This window comes from Branchiostoma belcheri, unplaced genomic scaffold (assembly GCF_001625305.1).
Source record: "Branchiostoma belcheri isolate BF01 breed outbred unplaced genomic scaffold, Haploidv18h27 scaffold11, whole genome shotgun sequence".
Taxonomy (NCBI): domain Eukaryota; kingdom Metazoa; phylum Chordata; class Leptocardii; order Amphioxiformes; family Branchiostomatidae; genus Branchiostoma; species Branchiostoma belcheri.
In genome coordinates this window covers 3,455,477-3,470,478 of record NW_017802491.1, presented here as the reverse complement: position 1 = coordinate 3,470,478, position 15,002 = coordinate 3,455,477, and the positions used below count along the sequence as shown (strand labels likewise).

The window sequence follows — 15,002 nt, the reverse complement described above, 5'->3', positions numbered from 1 at the left end:
GACAGCTGGAAAACTCCTGCGTACTGCATTGTGGGTGATATACGGGAATTATCCATTTCTAACCAAGGTAAAGCATGTGACCAATCAGAGAGGACTGATCAGAAAAAGGAGGGAAAGTGATCAAAACAACCCCCTGTTCATTTAGGATCCTTGTTTACGCTCCGTAGTTTACCCGTACTGCGGAGTTGTACGCGTCTGCAGGCCATGCCTTCTGTACGATGAGCACATCGGCGTACTTCAGGCCTGTAACACGCAGCCAGGCAGCCCAGGGCGGCAGCAAATTCGCCGATCTGAAGGCCAGAGCCCAGGCTCTGCAGACCACGAGGTCAAGAGGGGGGAAATCAACACCCACTGCCCATGGAGGACCCTCCTCCTCAGCAGAGCCAACTGGATCTCAGAAGACTGCCCAGAAAAGAGTTAAACGGGAACACACCAAGATAGAGTATGAAGCCAAGGCAGAAGGGGATGCAAAAGGCTCGGGCAGGTCTGCCAAGCCTAAAACAGCACCCAGCAGTATCAAGAAGGAGAGGTGGGAGCCTGGGAGATGGAGGGAACAGCTAGAGAACATCAAGAGGATGAGGGCAACCAGAGATGCTCCTGTAGACTCCATGGGTTGTCAGACTTGTCCAGATAAAGATGCTTCACCTAAGGTTGGTGATAATCAAGGAAACAACAGTCATGTTAAATGAGCATCATGGGAATATAATTTATTTCTTTGCAAAGAATGATCATATGATTTTGATGACAAGGGCAATTTACAAGGACATTGAGCTTGTTGTGTCTGGTGAACTTTCTCTGTTTTGAGATTTTGTGATAGACATGTAATGTTAACATTAGATGGTAAGTTATTACATCATATCTTTGACAAGACCTCACTCACTGTAACTCATTCTTTGAGTGTTTTATCTTTCATCATTCAGAAAACACTTTCATCTCAATTCGTCACTTTATATTAGATTCTGTACTGCCCTTTCATGTATAGTTGTAGATCTAACGTTAATATCAACAAAGAAACTTGAAGGAAAAAGGACATGCTTCTTGTTGGAGTGCCACGCCCCCTTTTAAATGCCTATGCCACTTGCCCAAATACAAGCATTAGTTCAACAATGCATTGGTTCAACAGAAACTGCTATTTAAAAATCATGTGATGGTCATGGAGTGTCTTGTAAGAAATTTGCAAGTGGGCCACATGATGTCCTTGTGACTAATGAAGTAGAGATGTCTTTTGATTCACAGTTAGCTTCAATCTTATACTTTGTAACGATGTGGCTCATTACACCTATGTCCTTACATTAAATAGATCACAGGTCAACAAAGAATTGATGTGTAAGATATAAAAAAAATCCACATACAGTACTATTAAAATATTAGGTTAAGCTGCACTGATGAGCTAGGCAATTGATACAAGACAAGGATAAAATAAACCTTCAAGACAATATGCTAAAAATTAAGACAGTCACTGTCACTATATGAAGCAGTGCTTGGATAAAAGCCAGCATTCACATGATTCAAATATATGACCTTTCCTTGTTTAAGGTTGTTCCAGAGAAACTAGATTGAGGGCACAACAACCTAACCCTTAAATTGTCCTCCTAATCTCTTGACTGTCACCCTGTCCTCCAGGTGAAGAGGTACCATGCGCTCATCTCCCTCATGCTGTCCAGCCAGACAAAAGACCAGATGACTTCAGCTGCCATGAAGCGGCTTATAGAGCATGGTCTGACTGTAGACAACATCCTGAAGACCAGTGACCAGAAACTAGGGGAGCTCATATACCCTGTGGGCTTTTGGAAGGTGTTCATATATGTTTTCTCATTATCTCTCTCTACAATACGATACTATAATGGATGAGCAAGGCATTTGACAGATTTGTTTTGGACAAAAAATATGGACAGCTATGATATTCATAACATCAAAACTCCATGAACACAAAATCTAGAAAGCAAAAATAAACTGCAGATTAAGGCTCAGTTAGAAAGCCTTCTTTCTTTAGTTCTGATGCATGTGCTTGTACGTCCTTGGTCCGTTTGCCACATTGGTCACAAATGTCAGCCATAGCACACCAAAGGTTAGAATGGTGGAATAGTCTGAGTCAGTTGATTTAAGGCATATAATTGGATGACTGGTGGGCTAATTAAGTGCTGGCATCCAGGAGACTTTATTCAGCATGTGTACTGAACTTCATGTTGGTTATAATGAGCACTTTCAACCAGACAATTAGTCATGACTGATTAACCAATTTAGACGTGACCTGCTTGTGTATGAGATTAGCTGTTACAGTAAAGCTGAGAGTAGACTGTGTTGGCTGATATTGTAACAAACATTTTTCTGTCCTTGTTCCTGCTTCCAGACCAAGGTCAAGTACATCAAAAACACCACCCAGATACTGAAGGACCAGTACGGAGGAGACATACCCACAACGGTGGCAGAGATGGTCAAGTTGCCTGGGGTCGGCCCCAAAATGGCCTATCTGACTATGGATGTAGGCTGGGGAAAGGTAACCGAACAACAGATATTTTGTTTATATAATATATATGATATGTTCATCTTTGTAGTGTAATGATGGACTGCCAGAGATGGAGGAATTTTGTTAACTGTCCGACTGCCCCTACGGCTGACGAGCTACAGGACTGAGTGTGTGAGAGTGAGTGATGTGTTCCATAGATTCATATTGAAAGGTCAGGCTGTTAACTATACCATTCACAGTTAGTGCAAAGCATTGCAACTTTGCAAGGCTTGAATTATCATGTTGCCTAGATTTAGGATGACTAAGGGACAGTCATCATTATCATCATTGGCTGCAGTACAGGGACAGTGCATTTTCAGTATTAATTTTTTGCTTTGTCTGTTTCACTGGCAGGTTGAAGGGATCTGTGTGGACACCCATGTACATCGGATCTCCAACAGACTCGCATGGCTAAAAAAGCCCACCAAAGTGCCAGAAGACACAAGAGTGGCACTTGAGGAATGGTTACCTAGGTTTGTAGAATACATATCACAATACTTAGAGATATGGCCAACTTTTAATATGGAGAAACAGACTTGTGTTTAAAGAATATGGTCACCAATCATTTCTATGGAACAAAGTCCCTTCAGAGATAGTGATAATATTGGTCAAGTCATAAAAAGTTGCAATCAAGAAACAAACTTGCAGATACATGTACTTGTTTTCTTACCGTTATACTTTTGACATTGACCTAAAATTTCTGAGCACAGAAACCAAAATGCTGCAAAGTATAGCTACATATACACTGTTGTCATCATGTCCACTTTACTTCAAAGCACCCTGAGATTGTTATGTCTGTCAATGGTGTGTCACTCTGTAATGCACTAGTACATCTGCATGTGTTGTGATTTAGAAGTACTGTAGTCAGACTTTGGTGTGACATTAAATGTTCCAGAACTGTCATTACAAAAGTTAACACAAATACTTCAAAATACTAACTTTTCTAATGGCCAATGTGAATGTGATATTTTGCTGTTTTTTCTGTGGTTAGGTACCTTGATTTTTAACCTCCATGGTATTGTAGTGTTGCAAAGAGCGACATGCAATTGCACCTTTTTTACTGTCATTTTGCTAAGCAGCCAAACACTAGCTTGAGTGTTTTAACACCATTGTACCATTTCCGCTGATTTGTAGTGCATTTAAAAACCATGACAAAACAATATCGTGTGTCAAAAAACAAGCTATTCTTTTGCTTGTCCAAAATGACAAGCTATTTCCAGCCTTTCCAGATGAGCTGTCATCTATGAGACCACCTACCAGTTTGTGTAAATAATCTACTGAAGTCATTGTTATAGTGGCAGTTGCATGGAATTCAGTGAATACAAAGGTATACATCCAGTTTCTGTAGGTCAAAACATTAACATTCCATCGTTCTCAGTAACCACATGTACATTTGTTTCAAAATAACTCATTTGATGCTTGTGAGTATATTCTATTGTCAGTTGGGTATGAGGAATATAAATGTATGAAACTACTTGTTGCTTATTACACTTCTTTGATACCATTGTTTTTCTTGTTTCACAGGGAACACTGGAGTGAGCTGAACTGGTTACTGGTGGGTTTTGGTCAGCAGACGTGTCTGCCTGTCGGGCCAAAGTGCAGTGGATGTCTGAACAAGGACATCTGTCCATTTGGAAAGTCTCAGCTCAGATATTCCAAAAACAAAAAGTCACCAAAAAAGTGACAGGTGCAAACAACCACCAAAAGCAATAACATACAAGGTCCAGTAGCTGGTACCAGCTTGCAGCGGTCTCATTTATCACATTAAACATGCAGTAACATATTACCTTGCTTTACTTAAAGGGCAAGCACTGCGGGAAGTACCTGTTATGGTATGCTACATGAATATCGGAATGGATAATGTTTACATGTCCAAATAACTGAACACCATCTGAACACCATGTATTAGCTGTTCTGATTTTTAACTGAATAAGTTACATGTACCTAAGCTAATCTGTTCCAAAACTTAGTACCTATTTAATTGTACTGTAGTATTGATTGTGATTTTGTGGATAAGGTGGTTAATTTGCACGAATGATAGTTTGTAAGTGGGATACCGTAAGAAGTCAGTAGTTAATATTAAGTATTATCTGTGAAAAATATGGAATTCAGCCTATGGCTGCCGCATAATTTTCATAGCTGATCATAATGATCGTAATACTAGACAATTTATTCATTCAGACACCTGTCCATTTTGAACTCTCAGCATATCTTACCCAGTAGAAGACATAAGACAGTTCAGTATGTCAATTTATTAATGTTAGAAAAACAAGGTTTTGTCTTGCAATAACTTGGAATCTGAAGACATAATGTTTTAAATCAAATTGTAGGATTACAGTAAGTTCTGTACCGAGCAAATGCCAATGACCCATTGAAACAATGTTTGTGCAATGATATTGTATCATCAATGCTTCCACAGTTACCATGACAGTGATCAGTTGATTCACTGTTTCTCACTGTGTGTGCAACTACGGGCGGTATTCTGGATTATTGCTACATGTGTTGAAATGTAATATAGCCAGTAATCGAAGATCGTAAAAAAAGTGACAGTAGCATATGTTTGAGTACTCCCACTTTTTCTGACCATGTTGTTTTTGCATGTATTGTAGAGTATTGATAGGTAATTTTGTAGTACAATACAAGAGCTGTGAGGGCTTAGAAATTGCTTTCCCACACCTGATTGGGCGTTTATGGCTGATGTTAACAGCACATTATGTATGTATTTACCCTAGATATAGTTTTTAGTCTTTACATACATGTATAAGTTGTGAGTCATGCAGCCAAACAGTACAACAAAAAGTTTGTATTGGTGTCATGATTCTATTTAATGTAAGTCAGTTGATCATGAGTTACAGGTATGGTTTAGACAAAATTTTATCTTATGGAGTATAGTTCTCTTTGTTGGATCATCATATCCCATGTTATCTTGTAGATAAGCATGTAGTAGTAATAGTGTATGTCTCATGGTTTCTATGAAACAGTGCCATACATGGATTATGTAGTCAGTGTGCAGTGTTCATAGGGTATTGGTGCTACGTGTATTATTATTATTAGTCCAACACGTGTACAGCTCTCACGGCAGCTACTCCCCTATGTACAGTGTATAGACTTTATTACACTTCATTTCTCACCTACCATCTCCCAATATAGTCATTATTTCTGCTTGTCATTACCATAGATAAATTTAGAAGTATGTAATATGGGAAAGAAATACATCTTTACTTTACTTAATAAAGTAAAGATGTTGGCATTAGTAGATGAGATGAAGGCTGGGATGATTTTGAGCACCAAGGATGTTACACCCTGATTGCACTGATCCAGTTGATTCTGAACCTGCAGGTCACGGAATTTCCACTAGTGGGCACTTTAAACCAATAATTTGAAAAAAAAAAGAATCAGCAGAATCTATCAAAGCAATTTCCTGCAAACAATTATCGAGCTTCAGAGACAAAGGTCAATACATGTTCACTACATAGAATATTGTTAGACAATAATCTAGTATTACAATATAACAATACACTAGACATAAGTCCTAATCCTACACTTCCAAAGATGGGTAGAAAAAAAGGTGATTTAGCTTTGTAAGGTTGTATCTGAAATATCCGTAACAGTCCACATCATACATATGCCTTCTATTTCTTAGAACTATAAAATAAGATCCCATCTGAAATATAAGGTGCTAAGAAAAACATGATTCTGCACCAGCCACCCCTATGTTGAAATGGTACAACCCATAGTAAACAAAAATGGCTGCCAGAAATTTGTTATTCAGCCTATTCCATGACTCCTGAACTAGACGTTTTCAAAGGACTTTGCATTTAAACCAGCCCTTTGATTGGTATCCCCTTTCACCAGGAAGGTTTTAGAGGATTTGGAGAGTTGTTATCACTGTGTAGGACTGACTGAACTAACCCTAAAGAGCATGGTACATGAAACCAAGGACATTTCTTGTATAATGTCTCTGATGAAACCTTAAGGGGGAGGGCAAATAATTGTCATAGTACTGAATACTTCAAAACCAATCTGAATTTCACCATGTTTGATCCAGGCACATACAGCATTGCCTACTACTTTGCAACATTTGTTGCAGTTTGTATTGCAACTTGGTGGTATTGCAATAAAGGCACTCTATGTAGTTTTTTGCGCAAAAAATTGAAATATTCTAATTATACTAAATTTCGGTGTTATTAGCAGTTACTATCACTTTTCAACACATTTGTGTCATTATTTCATATTTTTTTCGTATATTTTGTCCGTTCAAACAGTCCTTCTTCAGTTCCCGGTGCCACCGGTTTGCTCTGAGGACAACAACAACAACAGACAGGGGTTGCCCCCTAGGGTGGCTAATTGGCCCGGGCATGCCAGGCTTGATAGACAGGGGCAGATGTCACAAGATATACCCTCCTTAGAAAAAACTCATATCTTCACATGAGGTGGAATATAATTATCAACTTAGAGTATTTTGTTGGGCATGAATAAACTGTGGTCATTATCCCCTCAAAAGAGATAAAAAATCTGGTAAACGATTAGGTATTTCAGAAACTGGTAAGCTATCAACTGACACCCCACTGGGATGTAGGTCAAACCACTGGGAGTGGACAATACCATATGTGTGGTTTGGCCAGAGGTTGAATAGAAGATCATTCACAGTTTTCTAAGCTTCTAAGGAGCAAGGATGTTGTATTTTTTGCTGTGGAGTATAATTTTGGAATACTAATGGGTTAAGCCAATGTACTATGTAAAGAAAAGAATAAGAAATATACTTTTTGTATTGTCAAAAAACTACATAGAGTGACTATAACATACAACGGCACAGGACTGCAATGCTGAATTCCTCTGGGGAAGAATCTTACTCCAAGTGTACTTCACCTGGTTGCCTTCGATGCCGCAGTAACAGCCACGCCAGGGGACTCATGCTACAGAAGTTAGTGAGACACTTTCATGACAGTGACCTTCCCATCGGTGCAGTACAGAAGGTCATTAAGGCATTGCAAGAGAAGGATGGCAGCTTGGAAGGCAGCAGACACCCCATGCAGCAGCCTTCAGTCCTGTACCTGCAAGATCTGGACACAAAACCTGTGTGGACTGACAGTATCACGTTAGAACACGACATGAAAACATTGGAGAAAAATGCAGAAATTTTAAAGTCAGAATTTTCTGCAATCATCAGTGAAAATGGATGGAAGATTAACAACACCCCAACAGGCCAGTGGAAGGCATTGTACCTCATCAACCAAGGGGTTCGAGTCCAGGAGACTTGCCAGAAATGTCCAAAGACAGCAAAGATTTTAGGGAAGCTGAAGTTTCTGATGATTGACAGTGGTTTTGGAAATGCCTGCTTCTCTGTGGTCAATCCTGGGACTCATATCACAGGCCATTATGGGCCATGCAACATACGAGTTAGATGCCATCTAGGCTTACAGGTAATATGCACTGTCAACCAAGTTCATGTTGATTGAAATTAAGGCCATAGACCTCACTTTGAACAAGTCAATCTTCTCTGTTTCAGGTAGGCATTAAGTCATAAATGAAGATTCTTTATATTGTAACTAACGTTAGGTTCCTATTAACAAACTGCATGACTGATCATGAAATTCTAGCATTTCAGATAATATTGTGCTGCTATATCATCCACACAGGTGCCAGAAGGATGTGCCATCACAGTTGGAGGGCGGAGACTGATGTGGACAGAGGGCAGGTGTCTCCTCTTCGATGACTCCTTCTTCCATGAAGTGCATCACCATGGCAACCCAAAGGACCCACCCAGAGTAGTTTCATGGTGGACTTTTGGCACCCTCAGGTGACCAGTCTGGAGAGGACAGCACTCAACTTTCTGTACCCTCCACAATGAAAATGATAAAAAGAACTGCATGGAGAATATTGCTTGTACTTTTCCCTATACAAGCTGTGTCTGCTATACAGGGAAGAAGATATGGCCTAGATTAACAAGTCAGAGATACCATCAGTTGTGGATACTAGATGGATAATATGTGATGTACTCTTGTTCTTTGGTACATGTATAGTTTTTAAATACCCTTGTTACTTGATGCTCAAGCAGGAATAAGGTAATTTTTGTACTTTGAGAGGGTTACTAGTATTATTTCAAATTGGCAATTTGAATGTCAAGTTTTGTGAATTTAAAGAAATTGTGCTTCCTTCATTATGTCAGTATTTGTCATAGCATATGTTAGGCATTAAGTTCTAAGTTTTTGTGCATTCTTAAATGTAGTACTCGTGTAGGTAAGAATTGTAAGCCATGCAGAATTAATCATGAAATAATTATATGCTCTGTGGGAAGAAAACACTTGTTGCCACTTTGACTAGCGGCAGAATGTCCTGATACTATTGATTCCAACATTTTCTGCAAATCATATGGGACAGAAACCATACAGCTTGATTCACGATTGATTGGACAATAAATTAAAACAAGGGATTCTTTAAGTGAGGTAAATACACAGCCCTGCAAATGTGATGCACATTTTCAAATACCGGTACATTTAAGGCTTTGACATTTCTTGGCTAGGATTCTGTTGCTTAGTGCCAAAAACTGTGTACATCAAAGTCATCAAATATTTACAACAAAACTATGCTCGCATAAAGGCTCTTCTGCCATCAAGGTTTACCATTTGTAACAAGAATACAAAGAACAAGCAAAGGCCGTATAATATTGTTTGCCAGCGTGTATTTAATATGTCATACTTTCTTCATGACTCAACACACAGCACTGAGCACACAAAAATGGCTTCTTCAAGTTCACACAGATGACATCTTCAAACAGTACAGCATAATACTGAGTTTTGGTCCATGTGTCAAAATTGACAAAGCTTCTCAGAAGCCTGTGTAAAAGGTAAAACATTACAAACTGATATGATCTAGTTGATACCCAACTCAAAACAGATACTCCTACAGCAAAAGTTACAAGATCCTGCAAACAAGTGGTTCCATTAAACACAAAACAGGACCTGTTACAAGCTCATCTGATATGTTGAACCCCATTATGGGGATCTTGAGTAGTTGACCCCCTTTGGAGCCAGCTTTTGTCTTAGTTAAAGCTACAGTAACATATCCAGTTCCAAGTCTAAGTTACAGTATCCAAGAGAACTGAACAAAGGACCAACACACAATGTGTTTACCTAATGACGTGAGAAGCTGTTTCGTGTTTATGGCACAACAATGGTTTAGAAATTGTCAGGCATTATTGAAAAAAGAGCCTGTCCACAATCAGACACTATTGTAGAATGTACCTTACTTTCACAAAAACTAGAAACACTTGATTTTCTAATATGTACATGTACATCATTACTTGTCTGGTAGCAAAACTTCAATGGCAAAAAATGCCATGTGATACTGGTACTATCCCTGAATAGTTAATATGCAGCAGCATATAGACAGCCCTAGTTTTAAAAACACCTGCATTAAAAGGCAGGATTGGTCCCACAGCAATACAATCATCAGCAAGTGAACTGCAACATGTAAAAATATGCAAGATATAGCTGATAACACCTGTCTAAAAACACATCTAGCCTTGGTAAGGTGTAAGTATCCTATGGCTATACCACTGCTTGAGGGTACGTAATAAATAATGGATAAGGTTATACAATTAGAGGACAAAAGCGGAATACCAATTTTTGCCATAACAGCAGCACTAAATCAAGCTGCGAGAAACTGTCACTATGGAAACATAATTATCTGCTGTGTTGCCAGGGTATCAGCGCTTGTTAGGGCAAACATTTTGGCTGAAGCCTAAAGGTCGCTATGTCAACAGTCTTACAATAGAACCACTTCATCCATATGGTGTTATGATGCCTAATTTCTGCATTAAAAACAAAAGTCCAACTCACATGCAAAATATATCTGCTTGATGTGCATTATACATAAAAGCAGATCATGCATGATAGCTTTTGGTTGAAATCAGAGAACAAGGTTTTCATGGGTAATGGTCATGCTTTCATTTAGTCTTTGTTCTTTAAAGTAACCTTGAGAACTTGGAAACTATGGAATTTTATATACAAGTCCTCAGTGGTTGTTGAAATGTCTAGCAAAATACAGTGGGATATGTAAAATAACTTGGATATGTATGTTTAGAATGTCTCTTGCCTGAAACTGCAAACATAGCAGCTAACAGTGAAAACCTCAACATCATTCAATCTATGACATATATAAAATCACTTTATATCTCTATGACAAAAACAATGCCTAGTAACATTGAAAGCAGAAAGTACATCATATCACCTTCACATCATATTCTGATGATCATCTATGTATGTTTTTACCACACACTTTTTTCCATTCCAGGGATAAAAAGACTGTTCATGTACAGATACAGCTCTATAAGAAGTCTAGTCAGATTCTGTATTATGGACGGCAGTCAGAGTATTGTCACCAGTCCCTCCCACTTGGTCCACTGCGAGTGTCTCCACTTCCGACCTGTCTGCCTGCTTGGCCAGCCTGATCTGCCTCCGTAAAAAAGTCCTCCTATTGCTGGCATCTGACTCAGACTCCTCGCTTTCATCCCCAGTGGGAGGCAGGATAGGAGGCAGAACAGCCGGCGCCGGTTTGATGCTGACCTCTCTGTCCCTGGTAACCTTCGGACTTTCGAGGAATGGCGCTGGATCTAGAACGTTGCTACCACTGGGAGTTCTTGGTCTCATCGGTGGGGTCGGCAGTCGGCGACCGGACGCTGTGCGGACATTTGCACTGCCGTCTCTGGAATCAGGAGGGCTGGGGTGGATGGCACGAATCGGTCCGGTGACGGGCATGTTTGTAACGCCTCTTCTGTATGTTTTACGTGAAGAACTTGACTTTTCTCTGCTACTTGGTGGCGTTGGGCTCATGCCTTCAGGCAGAGCCTCCACACCCTCACGGCTTTTCCTCAAGTTCTTCCCAACCTTCACTTGGTGCAACTGGGTTGTCAGATAAGCTATCGTAGCTGACTTAGAATCAAGTTCATTAGATAGCTGTGCCATCTTTGTGCTCTTGAGTTTCAGTTCGTCTTTAAATTTCTTCTCTTGTGCCCTCAGCTGTTGTTCCAGCATCTCGATTCTCTTGTCTTTCTTCTCGGCCTGTTCCTGTACATCCTTCCAGTCGTCGTCCTTCTGTTTCAGTTCCTTCTCCAGTCCCACACTTTTCTTACGAAAATAGTCCTCATCAGGAGTGGAGGTGGTCTCCATGGCGAGTTGGAATGTCAGCTCGGCACATTTCTTCTGGAGTTTGTGCATCTCTTCGTGAAGACCCTTCAGAGTTTTGGCATGTTCCTGCTGCATGAACAGGATGGAGCTCTGTGCGCTCCGCAGCTTGTCCTGAAGTTGAGTGAGGGTTGCCATTGTGGAGTAGGACTCACTTAATCCCCCCTCAGGGCTGCAGGAATTAGACAGGTTTCAAAAAAGATCCTTGCTGAACTTTCTTGATCCACTATTCATTCCCAACACAGCACCCTCCTTTCAACAGATCACCTGCAACCAAACATACAGACGTTAAAATCTCATTAATCTCTTGCTTGTGCAACAGTTGAGAGAGAACTGCTACAGCTGGGAAACTGATCGCCGCAAAAGTATGTGGTGTTGCCATACTGTACAGTACAGAGCCGGGGACTGGCAGGTGCGCCGGATCACACAGACACCTTCACTTCTCCCTTGGATACCGGGGAAGTTGTCCTACATTTCACCACGGCGGGGATCTCTACTGTTTAAACTACCGACACAGCGGTCCTGAAGTTTCCTACCTTCTGCTGAAGATCGAAAATCCTGGCTCCACAGCGCTGCTTCATGGCGACAGAGGTCGATTTTGTCGGCACCATTTGTTACTATTTGGTCCCCCCTGTAGCGAAAACAACTCCGACCCAAAATATGCAGCCTCGTTCTGGAGAACAAAGGTTACCTTGGGTCACAGCCTCGTTTTCAGCAAACGATGACGTAATGATCTCGCGGTCGTGACGTTTTTACAATCTTACTGCGCAGGCGCAATTGACCCCAGGCGCCATTTTGGATTTTATTGGGATTTCCTCCCACAGGTAAAGATGTTGAGCTGAGGTGTTCGTACATTTCTGTGCACTATGACGAAATCTGGCATCTGACGACATTTTCTTTAGTTATCTACGACGCAGCAGGCTCGTTTAGTCTGATAAAATGACACTGAACGCCTCCGTATCGCCGAACAACGCCTCGGGGACTCCTTCGATGGTGAGCGGATTGACAAGCACGGTGGCGACGACACTTGCCGTCGCCAACACCACACACATCCCGCCCAAGTTGAACCCCATCTTCCTGCAGACGAGAGCGGCTCAAGCTGTTTCAGGCGTGTTTGTCTGGCTAGCCGTCCTCATAACGGGACACCAGGTTCGTTGGAAATTTTTTTCATAACCTTAGAAATCTTGAAAGGGTGCCAGATGTTCTGTTCCGTCCAACATAACGGCCTTTGTGTATTTTTTGTGCAAATGAGCAGCTGGCAAACGTTTCTATGGTGTTGTGTGAAAGGTTTCTCAACACGATCAGCTTCAGGCGATGGCAGAGTTTCCATATGTTCTGTTCGCGTGCCACCATGTGTAGCGCTTGATCCTGTCTTTCCCGTGTATGATTACACAGTTCGTTAACACAACCAGCATGTGAAAGGGGATCACAGTTGATCACCAGGTCTGTTGCTATTACTATAATGTCAAGCTAAGGCAAAGCAAACCCTGACTTGTTTTTCAAGAGAAGATGAGCGTTCTTTCCACTAACAGCTAGCTTAGGTGTCAATCAGTGTTAGATTAACACCCTTTGTGAGAGAATGTGACAACAGCCTTTGTCAGCAAATCTTGTCAAGCCAGATAAGACCTTCAGATTGATGGTGATTAGATGGTTTGGAGGGAGCAATGCAAGGACATCATCCTTGTAGACATACTACAAAGTTTGGATTAGTCCTCTTTTCCTGATCATCACAAGGTTCATCTGAACACCAGGCTGACATAAGCAAAACACGGCCTTCCAAAAATTATTTCACTCACGATAGCGTGAAGTGAAGCACAGTTTGTGCCATGTAATGAAAATGTTAATTCTGTTCACGACATGGTTCCCAATCTCTGAATCTCATCCCTTACAATTAGCTGTTCAGCTGTCAGGATCTCTATACTTCTACAATTCATCATAGAGTCTACAGGACTGCTGCTCTTTCCCCTGGGATTTCCTGACTGTAATGTGTTAAGTCCAGGTGCAAATCTGCATACAAATTACAATTGACAGAACAAAACAGTGACATTTCATACCAGAACGCCCATTTAATCAGAGATTTCCTCAAAAGGTATTGGATTGACAGTAATTTAATTGAAATAAAACAAACTCCCTGTTTACACACAGGTTCCCTTTTAAGCCCCTGAAATGTAATGGAATGTTGACACAATTAATTATCCATCATGAATAAAGATGTGTTGACATGGGATGCACCTCACAGGCTGGTGTCAGTATGCCGTTTCATTGATGTTCTCTTCCAGCCAGGATGTGGACACAAACCCTGCCAATGTCAACATGTTATTTTTATGAGTCATGACAGGCGCAAAGCCTAGCTAGTGTGTCAATAATCCGGGATTGCACTTTCTATCCAGAAATAGCTTTGGTTTGGGGTTGTCCCCCAGCAATGCCGGAACAGTGATGGTCACAGGTGAATATATAACTTATAGTACATATAATGTACTCACACATCCTGTTGGACTCTGTTGTATCCTTTTTATGCTCTTTTTTTCACCAGTATTATTTCTATACATACAGGTACATGTATGTGTCCTTGTCATAGCAAATTGACAAGGCTTTCATCATCAAACTTTTCAATACAAGACGTTTGTCTAATTGATATCTATTGCTAGGTAAGGTGATTAAGTTAGGGTTAACCAAAAGTAGTACAAATCACATTACGATTAGTTTCTGTGTGGAGGTTTGGTCAGGGGTTTCACCTGGAGACCATCCATCATGGGTTAGAGCAGCTGATGGGATTCCCCCTGTTGTACAGTGGGGATATTTTTATCAACTTGTTGGGTACATGTACATTTGTGGCTTTTTCAGTTTTTGTAATGCGTCTTAGGAATTTGTGTAGAACAACAGAAGGCATCTACAAGTTGAAAGAATCATAGCATTTTGTGATTTCAAATTCTGTAAAATTTTTCTAGAGCAACGGCACAAAATACAACCCACCTGCCCTCTGCAGAATCACAAATTTCAAGTTAAAATTCAATCCATCTCCTGTCCTTACAAAGTCTGATGTTTATCTTTGTGACCAGTACACATGTTTATGTTTCCATGTGATTGGTTGAACACAGGATATATCAACTGCATTTTGAAAGTTAATTATATGCAGGGTCTTCAATGATTATTTGGTACTATAGTACTGTATATTCAGCTACATGATGTAGCAAAATATGTGCTACATGCTAGCCTACATCTTCAGTAAACATAGCCACACTCTCATAATGTAGATTATGTCTGAAGAGCCAAAGTTTTGAAATAAGAATGTTCCTGCTGTCGTCCATGCC

At 40.5% G+C, this 15,002-nt stretch overlaps 3 protein-coding genes across 3 annotated transcripts; 2 read left to right on the top strand and 1 right to left on the bottom strand.

Moving 5' to 3' along the window:
- Positions 1-65: 65 nt before the first annotated feature.
- Positions 66-4,393, top strand: LOC109485280 (endonuclease III-like protein 1). The gene is made up of 5 exons (XM_019788789.1): positions 66-650; positions 1,624-1,794; positions 2,351-2,497; positions 2,861-2,979; positions 4,031-4,393. Exons 1-5 carry the CDS (start codon positions 219-221, stop codon positions 4,188-4,190), a joined length of 1,029 nt encoding a protein of 342 aa, XP_019644348.1. The 5' UTR covers positions 66-218; the 3' UTR covers positions 4,191-4,393.
- Positions 4,394-6,220: 1,827 nt separating this feature from the next.
- LOC109485360 (aspartate beta-hydroxylase domain-containing protein 2-like) lies at positions 6,221-9,100 on the top strand. The gene is given in 4 exon segments (XM_019788921.1): positions 6,221-6,623; positions 7,304-7,929; positions 8,146-8,275; positions 8,278-9,100. Coding segments are annotated over 4 exon segments (918 nt in total). The 5' UTR covers positions 6,221-6,541; the 3' UTR covers positions 8,358-9,100.
- Positions 9,101-9,173: 73 nt separating this feature from the next.
- LOC109485316 (coiled-coil domain-containing protein 92-like) lies at positions 9,174-13,081 on the bottom strand. The gene is made up of 2 exons (XM_019788865.1): positions 12,228-13,081; positions 9,174-11,958 (listed from the first exon to the last, which is right to left on the bottom strand). The coding sequence occupies exon 2, from the start codon at positions 11,827-11,829 to the stop codon at positions 10,846-10,848; it is 984 nt and encodes a 327-aa protein (XP_019644424.1). The 5' UTR covers positions 11,830-11,958; positions 12,228-13,081; the 3' UTR covers positions 9,174-10,845.
- Between the last annotated feature and the right edge of the window lie 1,921 nt (positions 13,082-15,002).

What these genes read in the sequence shown, in the direction of transcription:
- LOC109485280 (XM_019788789.1), top strand. Translation starts at nt 219, where the DNA reads ATGAGCACATCGGCGTACTTCAGGCCTGTAACACGCAGCCAGGCAGCC. An exon ending in ACCCTGTGGGCTTTTGGAAG is followed by an intron (nt 1,795 to 2,350) that starts GTGTTCATATAT and finishes TCCTGCTTCCAG; the next exon opens with ACCAAGGTCAAGTACATCAA. An exon ending in TGGATGTAGGCTGGGGAAAG is followed by an intron (nt 2,498 to 2,860) that starts GTAACCGAACAA and finishes TTTCACTGGCAG; the next exon opens with GTTGAAGGGATCTGTGTGGA.
- LOC109485316 (XM_019788865.1), bottom strand. Translation starts at nt 11,829, where the DNA reads ATGGCAACCCTCACTCAACTTCAGGACAAGCTGCGGAGCGCACAGAGC.